Raw genomic sequence first — 15,759 nt, forward strand, 5'->3', positions numbered from 1 at the left:
ATAGAGCAGATTTTCATTAGTGGCCAATTTTTGTTTAATAAGTCAGCTCAACTCTACTCGTTTTTTACGGCCAATGGTAAACGACACTCAGACAAGTATGTTATTCAACTCGTTTAAGTTTGAAAATAGGGATGTCAAAATAAGTTGTGTCCCACAAGTCAATATGTCAAAACATTATAGGTTAGATTGTAATTTCCAACCCGTTTTGATTTGACCTGCCTAACCCACCAAATTTGTAAACTTAAGACATGCCAACTCACCCCTAACCTGCTGTTCCATTTTGTTTTCTTAGAAAAAAATTAAAAATTAAATAAAAATAATTAAAAAATTAAATGTTCTATATATTTTTGTAAATGTATAAATATGTAAGACTATTATAATTTAAATCATTAATACTTATAAATTAAGTTTCAATTATTAATTATAATAGAATAATTTAAGGTGTTAATCTAATATTTATTTTAATTTATATAATTAAAAATAATTAATCAATTCAAAACTTACAACATATTAATTAAATATACTTTAAATATTTACTTTTAAGTTTTAAGTATGTGTATAAATAAATTTTTAAAAAAGATTAAAAAGGAAAGTGATGGACCAATCCCTGGTTGACAGATTACATATCCGTGACGACGTCGCTTAAGATGTGGTGAAATAAGGGGAGATTTTGTGCCCTAAGCTAAGCAAATTTAAAACCCTGGTTTTGTTGTAGCGGCAGTGAGAAACGCGGAGCAAAGAGAATGGGAAGGTCACGAAGAAAGTACAAGCAATCGAGAACTAAGGTCCGAGTGGCTCTCCCGAAGAAGAACCCTAGGCTTTTCAAACCTTCTTTTTCCGTTCCACCGAAGCTCTTGCAATCCCTCGATGACGAGCCCCAATGGGACGACAAAGGCACCGTTAACCACAACTACCAATCCTTCGGCGTTCTCTCCGACCCAAACTCCATCTCCGATCCCTCTCCCGCTTCCGAATCCATAGATTCCGGCAGCGATCTCGAAGAAGACGGTCTCTTATTGCCCCCTCACTCCTTTCATCCTCATATATGCATTGAATCAAACAATTAATTATTGATTTGACGTTTTCACACTTGCTAGTGTCACCAGTTTTGTTGTTATTTTGATATTGGAGTGATTATTTAGTGTTCTGTTTGGTTTGTGTAGACTTGAAATCAGCCCTAGGAAAGAAGAGAAGAGACGGGAAAAGTGCGCCTCCTCAGCCTCTCACTGCAATGCAACGGAATCATATTGGACGCCTCGTGGATAAATACGGAGATGATTATCAGGTTTGATATTATATTGCAATTGTTCAATAGGTTTGCTTTTATTGTTATCGTTTCAGGTCTTGACGTAGGTTTTTGATGTTGTTATTGTTGTTCTGTTTGTAGAGTATGTTGATGGATATAAAGCTGAATCCGATGCAGCACTCGATTGGAACTTTGCAGAAGCTGTGCATTAGATATCATATGTATCAAAACAAGAATCCGCTCATTTTGTCCAAATGAAATGGTTGGATTGGACCCTTTCGCCCAAATTTTGCGACTCTGAGGTGTGATCTTTGAGAAGTTTTGTTAGTGTTTTAAAATTTACAAATTATATGTGGATTAATGTTGTGCTAACCTACTACCACCAAAATTATGTTGCGCGTCTTCTTGCGAAATTGATTTGAAGTGGTTAATTATTGATGATTGTGTTTAAATTAATTAATTTAAGTCACAATACAGCAGAGTGCGTAAATTTGGATAACTTTCTAACAATATAATCCTAGAGTGTGCAGTGACCAATTCAGTAACACAATTGTCGCCATGATGCATGTTGCACGAAAACGAGGAAGAGAGGATATGAGCTATTATTACATAATAGTGGGTGGATACAGTGGAGTTTTTCCCCGCTTTTATTTTTTCATTGAGGGTTCTTGTGCAGTAGCATGCTGATCATTGCCAAATCTATTATAATTTGGATTTCAAGTATACTTCAGTTCCTATAACTTTCTAATTTGAATTTCGGAGTCTTTATAATTTCTTAAGTTTCCGTTTTTATATTTTTGTGAATTATTTTCATTATGTGCATTTGAACATTGGGTACTACTATAATTGTGGCACATCTAGAATCTCAGGGTAAAACATTTTTCGTGTATTATCCATCAGTATTGTAAAAGCTGACAACATTGCAAAAGAATGACTGATCTTAATGTAATATGTATTTTCGTTTGAGTTTTACTCAAATATATAGCTAGTGAGGTGAGTGTTTATCCGAATATTGTCTGAAAAAGATAAATAACATGTTAGTTATTCATGTATACAGTGGCTCCAGTAGCGTTTCATTTTCATAACTAAATTGATTTCTTTGAATATAATATGATCTCTTCTTTTAAAACGAAAGATGACATTCTTCTATCCATTGCATTCAAGATTGGACATCATTTTACCTCATTTCATGATTCAACGGAGGAGGGCATGCCAGTGTTTTTTTTTAAAAAATAATTGAATATGATAATATTTGATTAAAGAAATTGTTTTGCAAATAATGTAAAAGGTCATTTAATTTATGAATTAACAACCTCCTCCCCTGTATTATAACCTCGGGTTTACCACTCACAAGCTTCAACTGCAAGTAAAAAGAGTGACAACAAATTTTTCTTTGTAAGTAAAGTGCCATTAATAATAGCTATAGAATGCATTATCCTTTACACTGAGCAGAGTTGAGGTACATGGACTATACCAATAACACTTCTTAGTAGTGCCACTACTAAGATACAAAATCAAAGAAATGCTTTAGTTTTAGTTCCTACCATGTAAATGGTCATAGTAGTGTTTCCTAAACTAGAGAGACCATCATACTTACATTAGACTTACATTGAACAGAGTTTGGTAGGAACAAAGAAAAATGGGATATGTAATCGGTGATATAAGGTAGGAAGAAATGCTATGAATAAGGAAATCGAAGAAGAGAAAGTGAATAATTGTTTGTATTTACTTTTAGATGCCGACGAACTCCCTACACTGCGTTTGCCAGTGCTCCTTCACTTGCTTAACCCTCTCTATTCTCTCCATCCGAAGCCTTTGCTCCCAGTACTCTTTGCATCTGTAAAAATATTGAGTTTTGTTAAGATCAAGAGAAATGCAAAATAATAGTGGTACACACTCGATGCAGATTTTTACATCCATCCCTTGGGCACATGACATGTCCTTCCGATCTCATTTGCTAGTAGAATAACTTCTAAAATAATAACTCTGGATTGATTTCCACCACTAATTGTAATATTGTCTTTTCACTCAATAATCTAAAATATTTAAATAATTTGAGATTATAATAAAACTAATATTATGATGGGTTGGTCAATTATAAGAAACTAAACTATTCAGATGTTCCTACTTACTGATAAGAGATTATAAATTTGTTGTTTCACTAAGCGAATTGATTAATTCTACTTTAGCAAAGGGATTTTCTAGGAAATGGACAGAGCACTCTAAGAAGAAAATTAGTTCTATCAACGTAAGCCGTGCCCCATTGGCGAAAGCAAATTCAGGTTATCGCCTAAATTTTTTAATTATGTTTACACATGCTTTGCACATATACGTGTATGCAGTCAATATGATTAAATTCAATACGTGAGTCCAAAAGTAATACTTTAACGGTAAAAGGGTTTCTAAGCAATTTAATTTGAAAGGGAAGACGACAGGAAAAGTTGGCACAAATTGTGGAGCCCCTGAAATATTGTTTAAGGATAATTTGTAAGTATTTTGCAAGCATTGACACAAGGATTGAAATTTCAAACGATGAACTTATTGCTACAATCACTCACGAGAGGAATTAATGAAAAAAATCCACGACTTAGCATCCAGCTTCTACTTTTGGTAATAAAGGTGCTAAGAAATTTAATTTCCAAGGGAAGAAGGCCGAAAATGTGACTCATTTTGACGCCCTCAAGAAGTTCTTTAAGGATGTATATTCTTAAGAAAAACAAGAAAAACAATCTTCCGTTGCGTGGTCAATCTTCGGTGGCTTCATATGTTGATAAATGGAGAGAAATATTTCACCTTGTGCACCATTTGATAAATTTAATCATATTGAATATATACATACATGTAGATACAGTTATAACATATGATAACAAGGAAAAAGTTTAGACGCTAATCTGAATTCACGTTCTCCATTGAAAAATGTTATACATTCATAAAATTCCTTTTCTTAAAGTTTTTTGATTATTTGCATAATGGGATAACAAATTTATAATCCCATAACAGTAGGAAAGGATTTTTTTTTCTTTTATAATTGACCATCCCTTCACAAGACCAATTGTATCATAATTCTATAACTTGTTTCAACAGATTAATTGAATATTTAATTGTCAGATAATTAATAGATAATATTATAATTGCTGATTGATAGCAAATCACAATAACTATAGTAACAATCTTCTGTGGATAGTATTAATCAACAATAAAAATATAAATCATAAATACTAGAACTAGAATGACACAATAAATATACGTCTCTAACACTTCAAGATAATATCCGGTTTTATGAATAACCTCGTACCTTCGACCTAGCAGAATATTCAATTCTTCCAAGTGTACAGCATCTTCGAAAACTCCTTGCTGCAGTCAGCAATATAAAAAGTGTAAGTTGCAAGTCATCTAACAGTTTCAAAAATTGGTCAGCATTTAATATCCAGAAATAAGTTTGAACAGTTAATCCTCTAAGCTGCAAATTTTCAATTGCCAGAATATCAAAGTAAAGAAATTGAGGAATTAAAGAAGAGCTACTTAGAATATTCTGGATCTAAAGTTTCCATCGTAGAAGAAGTCAATTAAAAAGCTAGGACTGCAAGTGTAAAATCTCACATTGAGTACAACTTAGAAAATTGAATTATATAACGAAAGAGACTCAGAGATTTGTTCTCTTAAAGTTTTGGTTTATAAGTGGAGTAAAAATCTCTGAGTTTGATCATAATTCATTTGAGTTGAATCTTCTTGGTGTATCCCCTTCAAAATATCCAACAAACTGAGTAGTGGTAGTTAAAGTTTTTCCGCTTGAGAAAGAGTATACTAAAGTGAAAACGACTCATGTACAGCAGATATGGTTATAAAAAACAGCTAATTTGGCACTGTAATCTTATTGGTCATTGAGTCATATAATTAAAATAAAACCTCAGTCACAAAAAGGGTGAATTTACAAGTTATTTAGGTGGGTATCATATGTATCAATTAATAGAAAAGTAATAGAAGTAAATCAGATCAATCATCTCTTTAGTAGAATGCTCTAACAAGTTGTGGGAGACCTTAATTCTTATCAATCCGATTGATTACCTGTCGGCATAGAGCACATTTTGCTTTGGACTTTGCTGCCTTAAGTCCATCGACAATGGTAACTGATGCAGCTAAGCAAGCGCAGGTGTAGCAGAAAATGTGGCCACACGCCAGAGAAACTGGATCAAACACTGTATCCTGTCAATCAAGAGTCATATGAAAATTATAAAGAGAAATAGTGAAGGATTGTATAACCAAACAAGAATCTTTCATGCAGAGAAAGCATATTGATGTGAAGAAACTAAGGTGATGTTGTCAAAGCGATCCTAAACCAGAGTCAAGTGCATTAGGGCAATTTGCTTGGAAAACATTGAGCAATATATGATGGAGGTGTGTGTTGGTCATGTGAAATTGCAGCAGAAAAGCAAAGATAATATTATGAAGAGAAAAATAAGTTTCAACGGAAAGTAATAGAGATATACGGAGGCGAGAGATACTAATGGCCAATAAAATGAGATATTAATTGATTCAAAATGTACATACAAAGCCTTTACAATAATTGGCCACTAACAGCAAAATTTTTAAAGAGGCAGCAGTTAAAGAGACTTAGAAAAAAACTGAAACCTATCCAACTCCTCAAATTAAGCAAACTGACTATGACTTATTCAAAACATAAATAAATTGATTATTGTAAAGTAGTAGCAGTCCTAAAGATAGCACTAACACACTCCACCTTGCTTTAGAGACTGCAAACACTAAGTTTCATTTTCAGAATTTGAAACTTGTTTGCTGGTAGTAAGATATAAGCTATTTGCTCCTCTGTTTTGCAATATACAAGAGTTACAATACCATCCCTTTGTTCTTTTCAAAAGAAAAAACTCTAGTTTCTCATGGAATACTAGGTTGTGAGAAATAGCTAGTACAGCTTGATTGTCAACAATGATCATAGCGTCTTCTTTTTGCTCAAGATTAAGATCACTCAATTTCTTCCTCAACCACAAGGCTTTATTAATAGCATTAGTTGAAACAATAAACTCGGTTTCATCACTGGATTGAGCTACTATTTCTTGTTTCTTTGAACTCCATATCCAAGACTAAAGTAATATCCCAAGGTGCTTTTCATGTCTCTTGTAACATGCATCTTACCATTATGGAAATGTATCTGTTTATTCTCTCACTAACTCCATTTTATTGTGGAGTGTATGGAGCAATGAACTTGTTTCTATGCTAGCATCCTCACATAATGAATTGAATTCTCTCGTACTCTTTTTCATTATCTGATTGTAAAACTTGAATGGTGCAACAACTTTGATTTTCCACCATATTCATGAATTTTTTAAGACTCTAGCCACTTCTTACTTGAATTTTAAGAAAAGAATCGGGCAAAATCTTGCAAAATCATCAATGGAGACAATAAAGACTACCTATGAAAGATGGTGTTCTTTGTGGTCCACATAAATCAGTATGGATCAATTGAAGCTTCTATGTTGCCCTTTAAGTTGTTTTCAGAAAGGTTTCCAGTGCTACTTTCCAAATTGACATGCTTGGCAATGAGGAAGATGATATCCAAAATTAGGGACCTTCACTAATTGTTTTTGTTTGGAGCAATAACAATGCTTGATGATGATAGTGACCAAGCCTTTTGTGCCATATCTTTATGACACTACCTAGAAAGGAAAAACAACATGTTCTTCCTCCAATAAATGTTAATCTCTTTACTCTCATCTTGACCTTGAATATTTCTTAACTAGATGCATATTTTATCAAAGATTTTTATCTTCGAAATAAATTTTGTAATCCTTCTCCATCAATTGACCAACACTCAATCGATTTTGGTCAATTTTTTGAACATAAAGAACTTCCGAGATAAATTTATTTCAAGACAACTGGACAACTTTCAATTACAACCATACTTTTTCCTTTGACAGCTCATGTTTGCCATTTCCAATTCTAACTTTTGAAGTTTTTTGCATTTAATTCCTTGAACAACTCCTTATCATAGGTCATGTGATTAATGCAACCACTATAATTAACCAACTTCACTTGAATCACTACTCGAGAAACACATAGCAACAATGAGTTGATCCCCCTACTACTCTTGATTAGCAACTTGAGCATATGCTTCTTGTTGTTGAAGTTTTGCTACATTTTGAAGTCATTTACACGTGCTACATTTTGCATCATGCCTACAAATGGAGGGTGACCCATTCTACCATACACTGCAGACATGGTGGGTAGGTTTTCTTTTTACCCTTTCCTTGGTTGCGGTATTTTCAATTTATTGTTACCTGAAAACTTATTCTTGTAGTTTTTCTTTCATGGTGGAAACAAAAAGGCTATGTTCTGTTCAGATTTTCATGAACACCCTTTAAATTGATTAGATCCTACTTGCATCTGAGCAGCAGTAATCTTCAAACAGACAACCTGACAATATACGTGCAATCCAAGTGAAAACGTACAATGTGGGTTCAATGCACATAAAATGAGAAATTCACCCAACAAATGAAAACAAGTAACTTACCAAGCATATGGAGCATGTTAGGTTAATGTCAATTTTGAAGGAATCAAAGAGCTCACAAGTAAGTGATGGTTTTCCATCCTTGAATGTGAGATAACATCCATGAAACAGTGCAGATGCCTCCCTTGACTTGGCTTTTGTTTCCCTCAAGTTAATGTGTAAGGCAATAAGCTCAGAAAGCCAAGGACTCTGAAGAATTTCCTTGTGCATGGTCTGGACTTTCGACTTGAATAATTGGCCTTGCTTGGAATAATGAATCTGCAGTCATAGTAGTGTTGAGAATATAAATTAAACACACGGCTTAGAATGGATTGTCAAAACTAAAAACTTAAACTAACACGGGAAAAACTTGATATCTAGACACACCTTGTCATATTTCTTTAATATTTTTCGAATTGCTATGGCATTTATGAGTGCATATATGACTAGATCTTTGCCTTCTTCGATTAGAGCAGTATGATTCCTATGCATTTTTCCTTTCAACATGAGAAAGTATTTTCTGAAGCCAGAAGCAAGATGCACTTCCAGCAATTTCTGCGCTCGCTGGTTAAAGCACCCTACTATGTCTGACATCTCATTGAGAAGGGAAGGGAAAAAGGTCCCATCGCACACTGAATAATTAATTAAATTAATCAAGTTAGTTGATTGCTGAAGATATTGAAAGGTTTAAACCCTCCGCAAAGAGATATCGTTCCTTTAATATATTGCTATCATCTTATAACGCACAAAAACTAAACACGATCATCTAACTACACAACTACAGTTCTTGAATCCAAATTAAGAACAAAGAACATACATCTTCGACGTTACTCAAAACAAAATCATAAATTATAAACTATACAAATCATCATCATAAATATCACTAGAAACAAAATTGTAAAATTAACCTACATGAATTATTCGCCATTCCCTATAAATAACTATTCTTGTTGAGATAATCAATGTTGACATATGAGTAATAGATTTTCAGGCAACAGAGTGGTTGAATATTATATAAAAGATGACCTGGGCAATGATCAGGGCAATGATTGGGGCAAGTGGGTGTGGAGGCTCTTCTGCACCTTTTCATGGTTTTTTTGAGCTTCTTGAAGCCAACAGCAGGGAGCTTGTGGTCATGCCCTTGCATGTATCGCTGGTAGGTCTTGCAGAACTTCATGCTTTCTTCGAAACATCTATGGATTGATCAATCAATCTAATCTATGATTATAATTTTATTATTATAACTAATCAATTAATCATTACAAAACAAACAAAGAAACAGAGAAACAGAGAAAGCGTAATGAGTGAAAGAAGGAACGAGGAGAAGGTTGAATCGCAACCAACGAGTGGTCATTTCTTAACGATTTGACCGCGTACCAGATGAAGGTGACCAATCTATTATTCAAATTTTTATTATATTAAATTATATATAATTTATCATTTTATTACTTTTCATAAGGAAGTAATTATTTATATATTTTATTTTACTACATCTGTTTTTCAATTTCACTTTTTAAATAATTATTTTTAGATTAAAAAAAATATTTTATCAGTTTTGTTGATTACTTTTTTAAATTTAACAGGTTTTTTTTTGTGGTTTTCTTAAACTTAGTTATTTTCTTTTAACTATAAAACGACTTAAAAACAATAAAAACTACTTACAATAATCTTATAAAAAATATTTATGTTTAATTTTATAATTATAATAAAAATAAAATAATAATATTAAAAAATACAATTTACAATATATATACTTTTATAAAATAATATTAAAAAATTATGCAATTATTGTTTTTAAAAAGAAATGTTATTTAATTATTTTAAAATAAAAAGATTATCAATTATTTATTTTATTAAATAAATAAAACAAATCAATTATTTTTATTTAACGAATAAATAAAAAAATTAAATTTACTTGTTATTAATATTATTATTATAAAAAAAAATACATTGATTATTCGGTATGTAATAAAAAATACTTATTTAAATGATTTTGTTATGAAATAAAGTAAATAACATATAGAGAATAATAGATATAAGAGAAGAGAAAAAACAATTAGAGAATGAGAGAATAGGAAGCAACTCATCTCTGTGTATTATTATTGATAGGAAGAGTCATACTTATAGATACAACATGTAACCCATAAAGGAAACAAATCAACTTAGTTAATACAAATATTTACATAAAGAGTAATAAATCATATGAGTATCAATGTAAATGTATCAAATCAATAATTCATAACACTCTTCCTTGAGTGTCCATTGATAAAAAAATGTGTTTCGTTAAAACCTTACTAGGAAAACTCTTTGGGATAAAAAACTTAGTGAAGAAAAAAGAGTACAACATTGTATTCTTTAATATAATATTTTTCATCATATATTCTATTTTTCCCCCTCATGTAAACTTATATCGTTAATGTGATGAAGTCCGAACTTGTGAATCATTTGCTCAAAAGTTCTTCTTGACAAAGATTTTATAAATAGACCTGCTAGATTTTCACATGAATGAATTTTTTGGATATTTATATCATCCTTTCAATTGAACAATACACTATTGTCTTTATATATGGTTGTTGATTCCATCTTTGTCGGAGATAGCCACAAGTTTCTTGCACGTGTTGAATTATAGAACTTAACCAAATATATTCACAACTTTCCTCGTAATTTTGTATGATTTTACGATGTTGCTACTATGGTTTGTTTCATATACATCATGAAATCATTGTGCTACCACATGTGAACAAGCATCTTGTTTGTGATAAACCATTGTGACATTGTTAGAATATGTAAAATAGCATGCATATACATAACCCATTAGGTTTGATTCTGAATCATTTGGATGGAATAAGCTCATATTCGTAGTACCCTTAATGGTAACGAAATATATATTTAACTCCAAACCATTTTCTTCTTGTAGTTGAAGAACTATATTTTACTTAACAAATTTATAGCATATGTAATATCATATCGAGTATAATTAGCAAGATACATTAGTGTTTCTATATGACACTAAGATATGGTGCTTTTGGACCAAGAAGATCTTCATAATTTTCTTGAGGTATAAGAAGAGCATTTATCAATATCTAACGACCTCACAACTATTAGAGTGCATAATGTTTATGACTTGTCCATTTAGAACATTTTACGCACCTTAATTATATAAGTCTCTTGATGTATAAAAAACACATTTGTTTAAATACTCAATTTGTAATCTCAAACAAAAATTTTGCCTTTTCAAGATCCTTCATCTCAAATTCTTTCTTTAAGCAATCAATTGCCTTTGTGAGCTCATTAGGAGTTCTAATAATGCTTATGTCATTTACGTAAACAATAATTATGGCAAATTCATTTTTGGATATTTTCATATAAATACAAGAACACATAAGATCATTTCTATATCCTTCTTTTAATAAGTACTCAATAAGACGATTTATGTCACACACGTCCTGATTGCTTTAAGCAATAAAAGAACATGTTCAATTTTATTGAATAACCCTCTTTAGAATTTGTCTTGTTGAGCAAATAAAATCCTTTAGGGGTTTTCATATAAATATGATTCTCATTCTCAAAAGAACCGTACAAATAGGTTGTAACATCATCCATTAGATGTAAATGCAAACCTTGTTGTGCAACTAGGATAATCGAATATTGCAATGTTGTTGCATCCAATACTTGTGGATATATTTTTTCATAAATCAATACAAGGTTTTGTGAACAACCTTGAGCAACCAATTGTGCTTTGTATCTAACAATTTCATCATTCTTAATTTGATTTTTCCGCAAAAATTCATATGTACCCAACGAGTTTCACAACTTCAGGTGTGTGAACTATACGTCCAAAACCTTTCGTTTAGCAAGCAAATATAATTATGCTTCTTTGCATATTTTCATTTTGGTCAATCTTTTCTTTGTCGACAATCTTCAATGATCATTACTTATTGATCCTCATTGTCATTAATAGCATTCATCGTTATGTTACAAGTAAAAGTTTCGTCAATGTTAACTTCATTTTGGTTCCATATTATATGATTCATGACATAATTTATTGAGATCTCATCATTTTCAACATTTTAGGTATCTGAGGTTTTTCTGGAACCGAACCATTAATTATGTCAAATGAATCTTTTGGGATTTCAACCTTTTCGATTAGGTCATTTTGTATTTTAGCTCCCTTTCTCATTCATGAGTTTTTATCTTTGGAACCAATAGGCCTACCACGCTTCAAACGTGTCTTTGGAACTAACATTGAATAAACATATACCTTTCAAAGCATTGTGACCATTAAGTTGCTATATATAAAATTTATAACAAAAATGTTAATGTAAAAAAGAAGGCTCAGACGTAAATTTATTAGAAACTCATAATTACTCAAGGTATTCTTATTAATTTTTACTTTGTCAAGTTAAAAGAAAAAACATTGCGAATCCCCTTAGAAAAGGGTTGATGCATCAACAAGTACTTGAGCAGTCGAGGAGAATGAGATTAAAATTCATAAATTAGTTGCAACAATAGACATCCATGGCGTTTAATGAGTAATAATGAAGTTGTTGCTAACTAAAGTACACCAATTAATTTGATGAAATGTGTACTATAAATTGTGGAAATACAATTATTTCAGGGTCTGAGTCATAAACCACCTTTTAAGCATTTACCTAGTGAGTGTGATGCGGGGCCATCATTGTGAGACATGGACAAGTCTCTAAGTGACACTTATGAAACAAGATACTTGCATAAGGTTGCAACGTGCAACCATTGCTTAATTAGAACCTACAATAAACATCGATATTGTATATATTATTTACTAAATACCCTATTATAGGGGGAGTAGCTCAAGAGAATTAAGTTTCTACATTTTGTCATGTGGAAGTTTATAAGCACTACGTGTAAGGTTCGAACTCGGAAAGTTTTTTACACTAAAATATATTATTTTGTTTTGAAAGATGATATATTTTATTTTATTTTATTTTTTAAATTATATGGGGATGGTTAGAAATATTTAATATAATTTTTAAATAAATAAGTTATCCTAAAACTATTGAGGTTTGTATGAACTATTAAATTTATGGGTAAATGTTATCTCTTTTAACTTTATTAATACTTATTTTATTTAATTAGATTTATTAAAAAAAATTCTATTATACTCTCTTGTACTTATAAATACTACCTATTTCAAGGCAAAAAATGCATAACAAAATAACACTTTACATAAAGTTATTTTTTGTCTTTTATTCTATATTGTCTTTTAAAATATTGATGTTCATAAGCTTCAAATATCCCCTACTACACTCAATCGATATGATAAGTTGTTGTATTTTGGGAGAAAAATATATAATATTTTGTCTTGCCTTGTGAACTAGGAGTGTTTTCCCTCCAAGGACAATATTTTGCATGCCTCGACCCAAACTCTTTCTAATCATTTCCTCATTTATAATTTTATCTTATATTTTTATTTTTTATTATAAGAATTGTTTGACTTTATCAATCATCATCTATCTCTATATTATTATTATTATTATTATTATTATTATTATTATTATTTGATTATTTTTCACACATATGCTTCTTAATAAATTTGAAGCAAAGCTTACACATTGCTTTGTGTCTTCCATATGGCATAAACTACGGGCGACTCAAGAGTTTGAGAGGCTTAAAACAAACTTAAAAAGTGAGGCCTTTTATTTAAAACTTTTTTTAAAACTTTTTTTGATGCAAAATTATTTATGAAATTATCATAATTAATTTTATTTTACATTGTTTTTTCAATAGATGATAATATGGCTAATCCATTTAATCTTTTTTGAGACATTGTTGATCTTAAATAAGTTTTTATTATTTTTAGCTTTGAGAAACTCCTTCGATTGAAACAATTGACACTGAAATTGTTAATATTATTATGTAAGCTATATATGCATTTGGAAAAAAGTATATTCTTTTTTTATAATTAATAATGTCAATTGGGTTTATCATTTTCCAAACCTATAATTTGTCTTATATTTTTAATTTTGAAAATAAATCAAATTTTCTAGTTAACATATCTTTATATTTTTATATGAAATAAAAAATTACAATATATAAAACACTACTAAAGATAAGTATATATTGAATGAGTTAAAAGAATAAACTAGTTCTGGTTGTCAAGAGAGTAAAATTGATAGGAGACTCGTAGTATCTTGAAGTCTTTTTCTCTTTCTCAAGCCTCAACTTTTTTCACAAACTTTTAGAATTTATTTTAAGGGAGTTTACTTTAAGATTAATCATTAATAAAAACTAGCATGAGACCCGTGCGTACGCACGGGTCGTGTTTTTGTTTTTTAAAATTTTTGTTTAGAAAACAGATTTAATATTATTATCAATAAATCAATAATTTAATTTAAAAGTTATAGATGTTTTAATTGTGAATTTAAAAATATTCAAACAACAAATTCATCTAACGATTATGTAATTATATATTTACGTATAATTAATTATTGATATGTATTATGTGTTATATGTTATGTGTTTTTGAGTAATTTGGAATAATTTATTTGTGATGATATAGATTGTTATTTTGTTTGGATTATGAAATGTCAGTTTAATTTTTTTAGAAATTTAATTACAGAACGTTGTTTGTGATAATAAGTTTAGAGTTTTGGTGAAGATTAAAGAGTAAAAAACAGGTGTTAATTTATTTGTTTTGGATTTTCTTGTTAGATTTAAAAGTTATTTTTTAAAAAGAAATTTATATTTATATTTACATGGTTATAAACAATATGTAATAATTATATTCCTTAAATAAATATAATTTTGAAATAATTTCCTACAATTAATTACAGTTATATATTAGTGTTGTTATATTTGTAATATTATTCTCTTATTGATTTATTAATTTGACAATTGATTTGAATTTAAGGTCAATTTCAGTTAATTGTTTTATGTTTTGGTATTTTGGTTTCTTGTTTAACCTAGCAGTACATTATTAAAGTGGTATGGTAAACGTTTTTACTACTAATTTAATATCATTAAAATAAATGTAATATATCTCTCAGAATACGAAAAGATGGCGGCAAAATCAACTTATTTCATGTCTTGTCGTGGGGATATTTTTTTTGCACGTTGATTGGTTTCGTCAGGGGGTTTTATTTCGTTCAGTCGTTACGTTTTGTGGCTTTAAATGGTAAGTTGGATCAGTGTGCGTGTGTTTGGTCAGAAAGAAGAAAGAAACCATCATCCCTGTCTTTGGTCAGAAACGAAGAAAGAAACCATTATCCCTGTCGCAGTTGCAGCAGCCTCCAAACGTTAAAATGTCTTCATCAAGGGCCATGAGCTTCACAAACTTTTACCAAAACTCAGTGACGGTGATGGAGCCCGTAGAGGTTGGTGCATTATTTTGTTTCGTTTATTTAAAGTTTCGTTTTTTGGATAGGAATACCTAGGTTCTGGCGTAAAGTTAATATTTTTTTGTACGATGGTGTTGTGGTTGAAGTGTTTGTACAATTTTGTGTTCAAAGTTTTCATTTTTATGAATGCTTCTGCTTTCGTATATGTTAGGAATGTCTGGAGTTCGAAGTTGGTTTTTATGAGCAATGGGGTAAAATGCTACTGCTGGGGACCAACTTCTTTAGCGATCCGAAAGGAAATACAATAAATATAGAGTTTGAGGACGGTCTTTTGGGTCAGAGACAGTTTCGTGGTGTCCAAAGCATTCGGTCTTTTTATAACGTCAACGATGTTTATTATGTGTGTACTGTTTACTGTGGAGACCGGTTTTTTCGTATAAGGCTTTTTGATTTGGACTGGACGGAGTTTGACTACCCTGGTACAGCAAAGAATTCTCTTGGATGTAACCCTTTGTCTTTAATAAGGTTTTTCCAAGCGTTTAGGGTGCAGTTTATCCCAGCCACGGTATGCAATATTAATCCATTGTTATTACATTTACAGTTGCATTTGTATGGCATTGATTCTAATATAGTTCATGTCTTGATTGTTGTCGTAGATGTTGATTACTGTCCCAGATTACTTCCAAATATTCTGT

The 15,759-nt window shown here is 30.8% G+C and overlaps 2 protein-coding genes across 5 annotated transcripts; one reads left to right on the forward strand and one right to left on the reverse strand.

Moving 5' to 3' along the window:
• The first annotated feature begins 680 nt into the window (after positions 1–680).
• On the forward strand, positions 681–2,224 carry LOC114192104 (nucleolar-like protein). Of its 3 annotated transcripts, none has more exons than XM_085676271.1 (4): positions 681–1,008; positions 1,164–1,285; positions 1,388–1,548; positions 1,768–2,224. In XM_085676271.1, the coding sequence occupies exons 1-3, from the start codon at positions 744–746 to the stop codon at positions 1,502–1,504; spliced, it is 504 nt and encodes a 167-aa protein (XP_085532397.1). In that variant the 5' UTR covers positions 681–743; the 3' UTR covers positions 1,505–1,548; positions 1,768–2,224. The 3 variants fall into 3 exon arrangements, with proteins under 3 accessions (XP_085532397.1, XP_027937490.2, XP_027937489.2); XM_028081689.2 differs by having other exon boundaries at positions 1,777–2,224; XM_028081688.2 differs by lacking the exon at positions 1,768–2,224 and having other exon boundaries at positions 1,388–1,682.
• Positions 2,225–2,632: 408 nt separating this feature from the next.
• On the reverse strand, positions 2,633–9,028 carry LOC114192103 (putative E3 ubiquitin-protein ligase BAH1-like 1). 2 transcript variants are annotated; one of them, XM_028081686.2, is made up of 6 exons: positions 8,775–9,028; positions 8,136–8,380; positions 7,773–8,027; positions 5,312–5,449; positions 4,542–4,600; positions 2,633–3,083 (listed from the first exon to the last, which is right to left on the reverse strand). In XM_028081686.2, the coding sequence occupies exons 1-6, from the start codon at positions 8,923–8,925 to the stop codon at positions 2,978–2,980; spliced, it is 954 nt and encodes a 317-aa protein (XP_027937487.2). In that variant the 5' UTR covers positions 8,926–9,028; the 3' UTR covers positions 2,633–2,977. The 2 variants fall into 2 exon arrangements, with proteins under 2 accessions (XP_027937487.2, XP_085532396.1); XM_085676270.1 differs by lacking the exon at positions 2,633–3,083 and having other exon boundaries at positions 4,343–4,600.
• Between the last annotated feature and the right edge of the window lie 6,731 nt (positions 9,029–15,759).

Source organism: Vigna unguiculata, chromosome 7 (assembly GCF_037176805.1).
Source record: "Vigna unguiculata cultivar grain cowpea cultivar isolate G323 ecotype 2 chromosome 7, ASM3717680v1, whole genome shotgun sequence".
NCBI classification, from domain to species: Eukaryota; Viridiplantae; Streptophyta; class Magnoliopsida; order Fabales; family Fabaceae; genus Vigna; species Vigna unguiculata.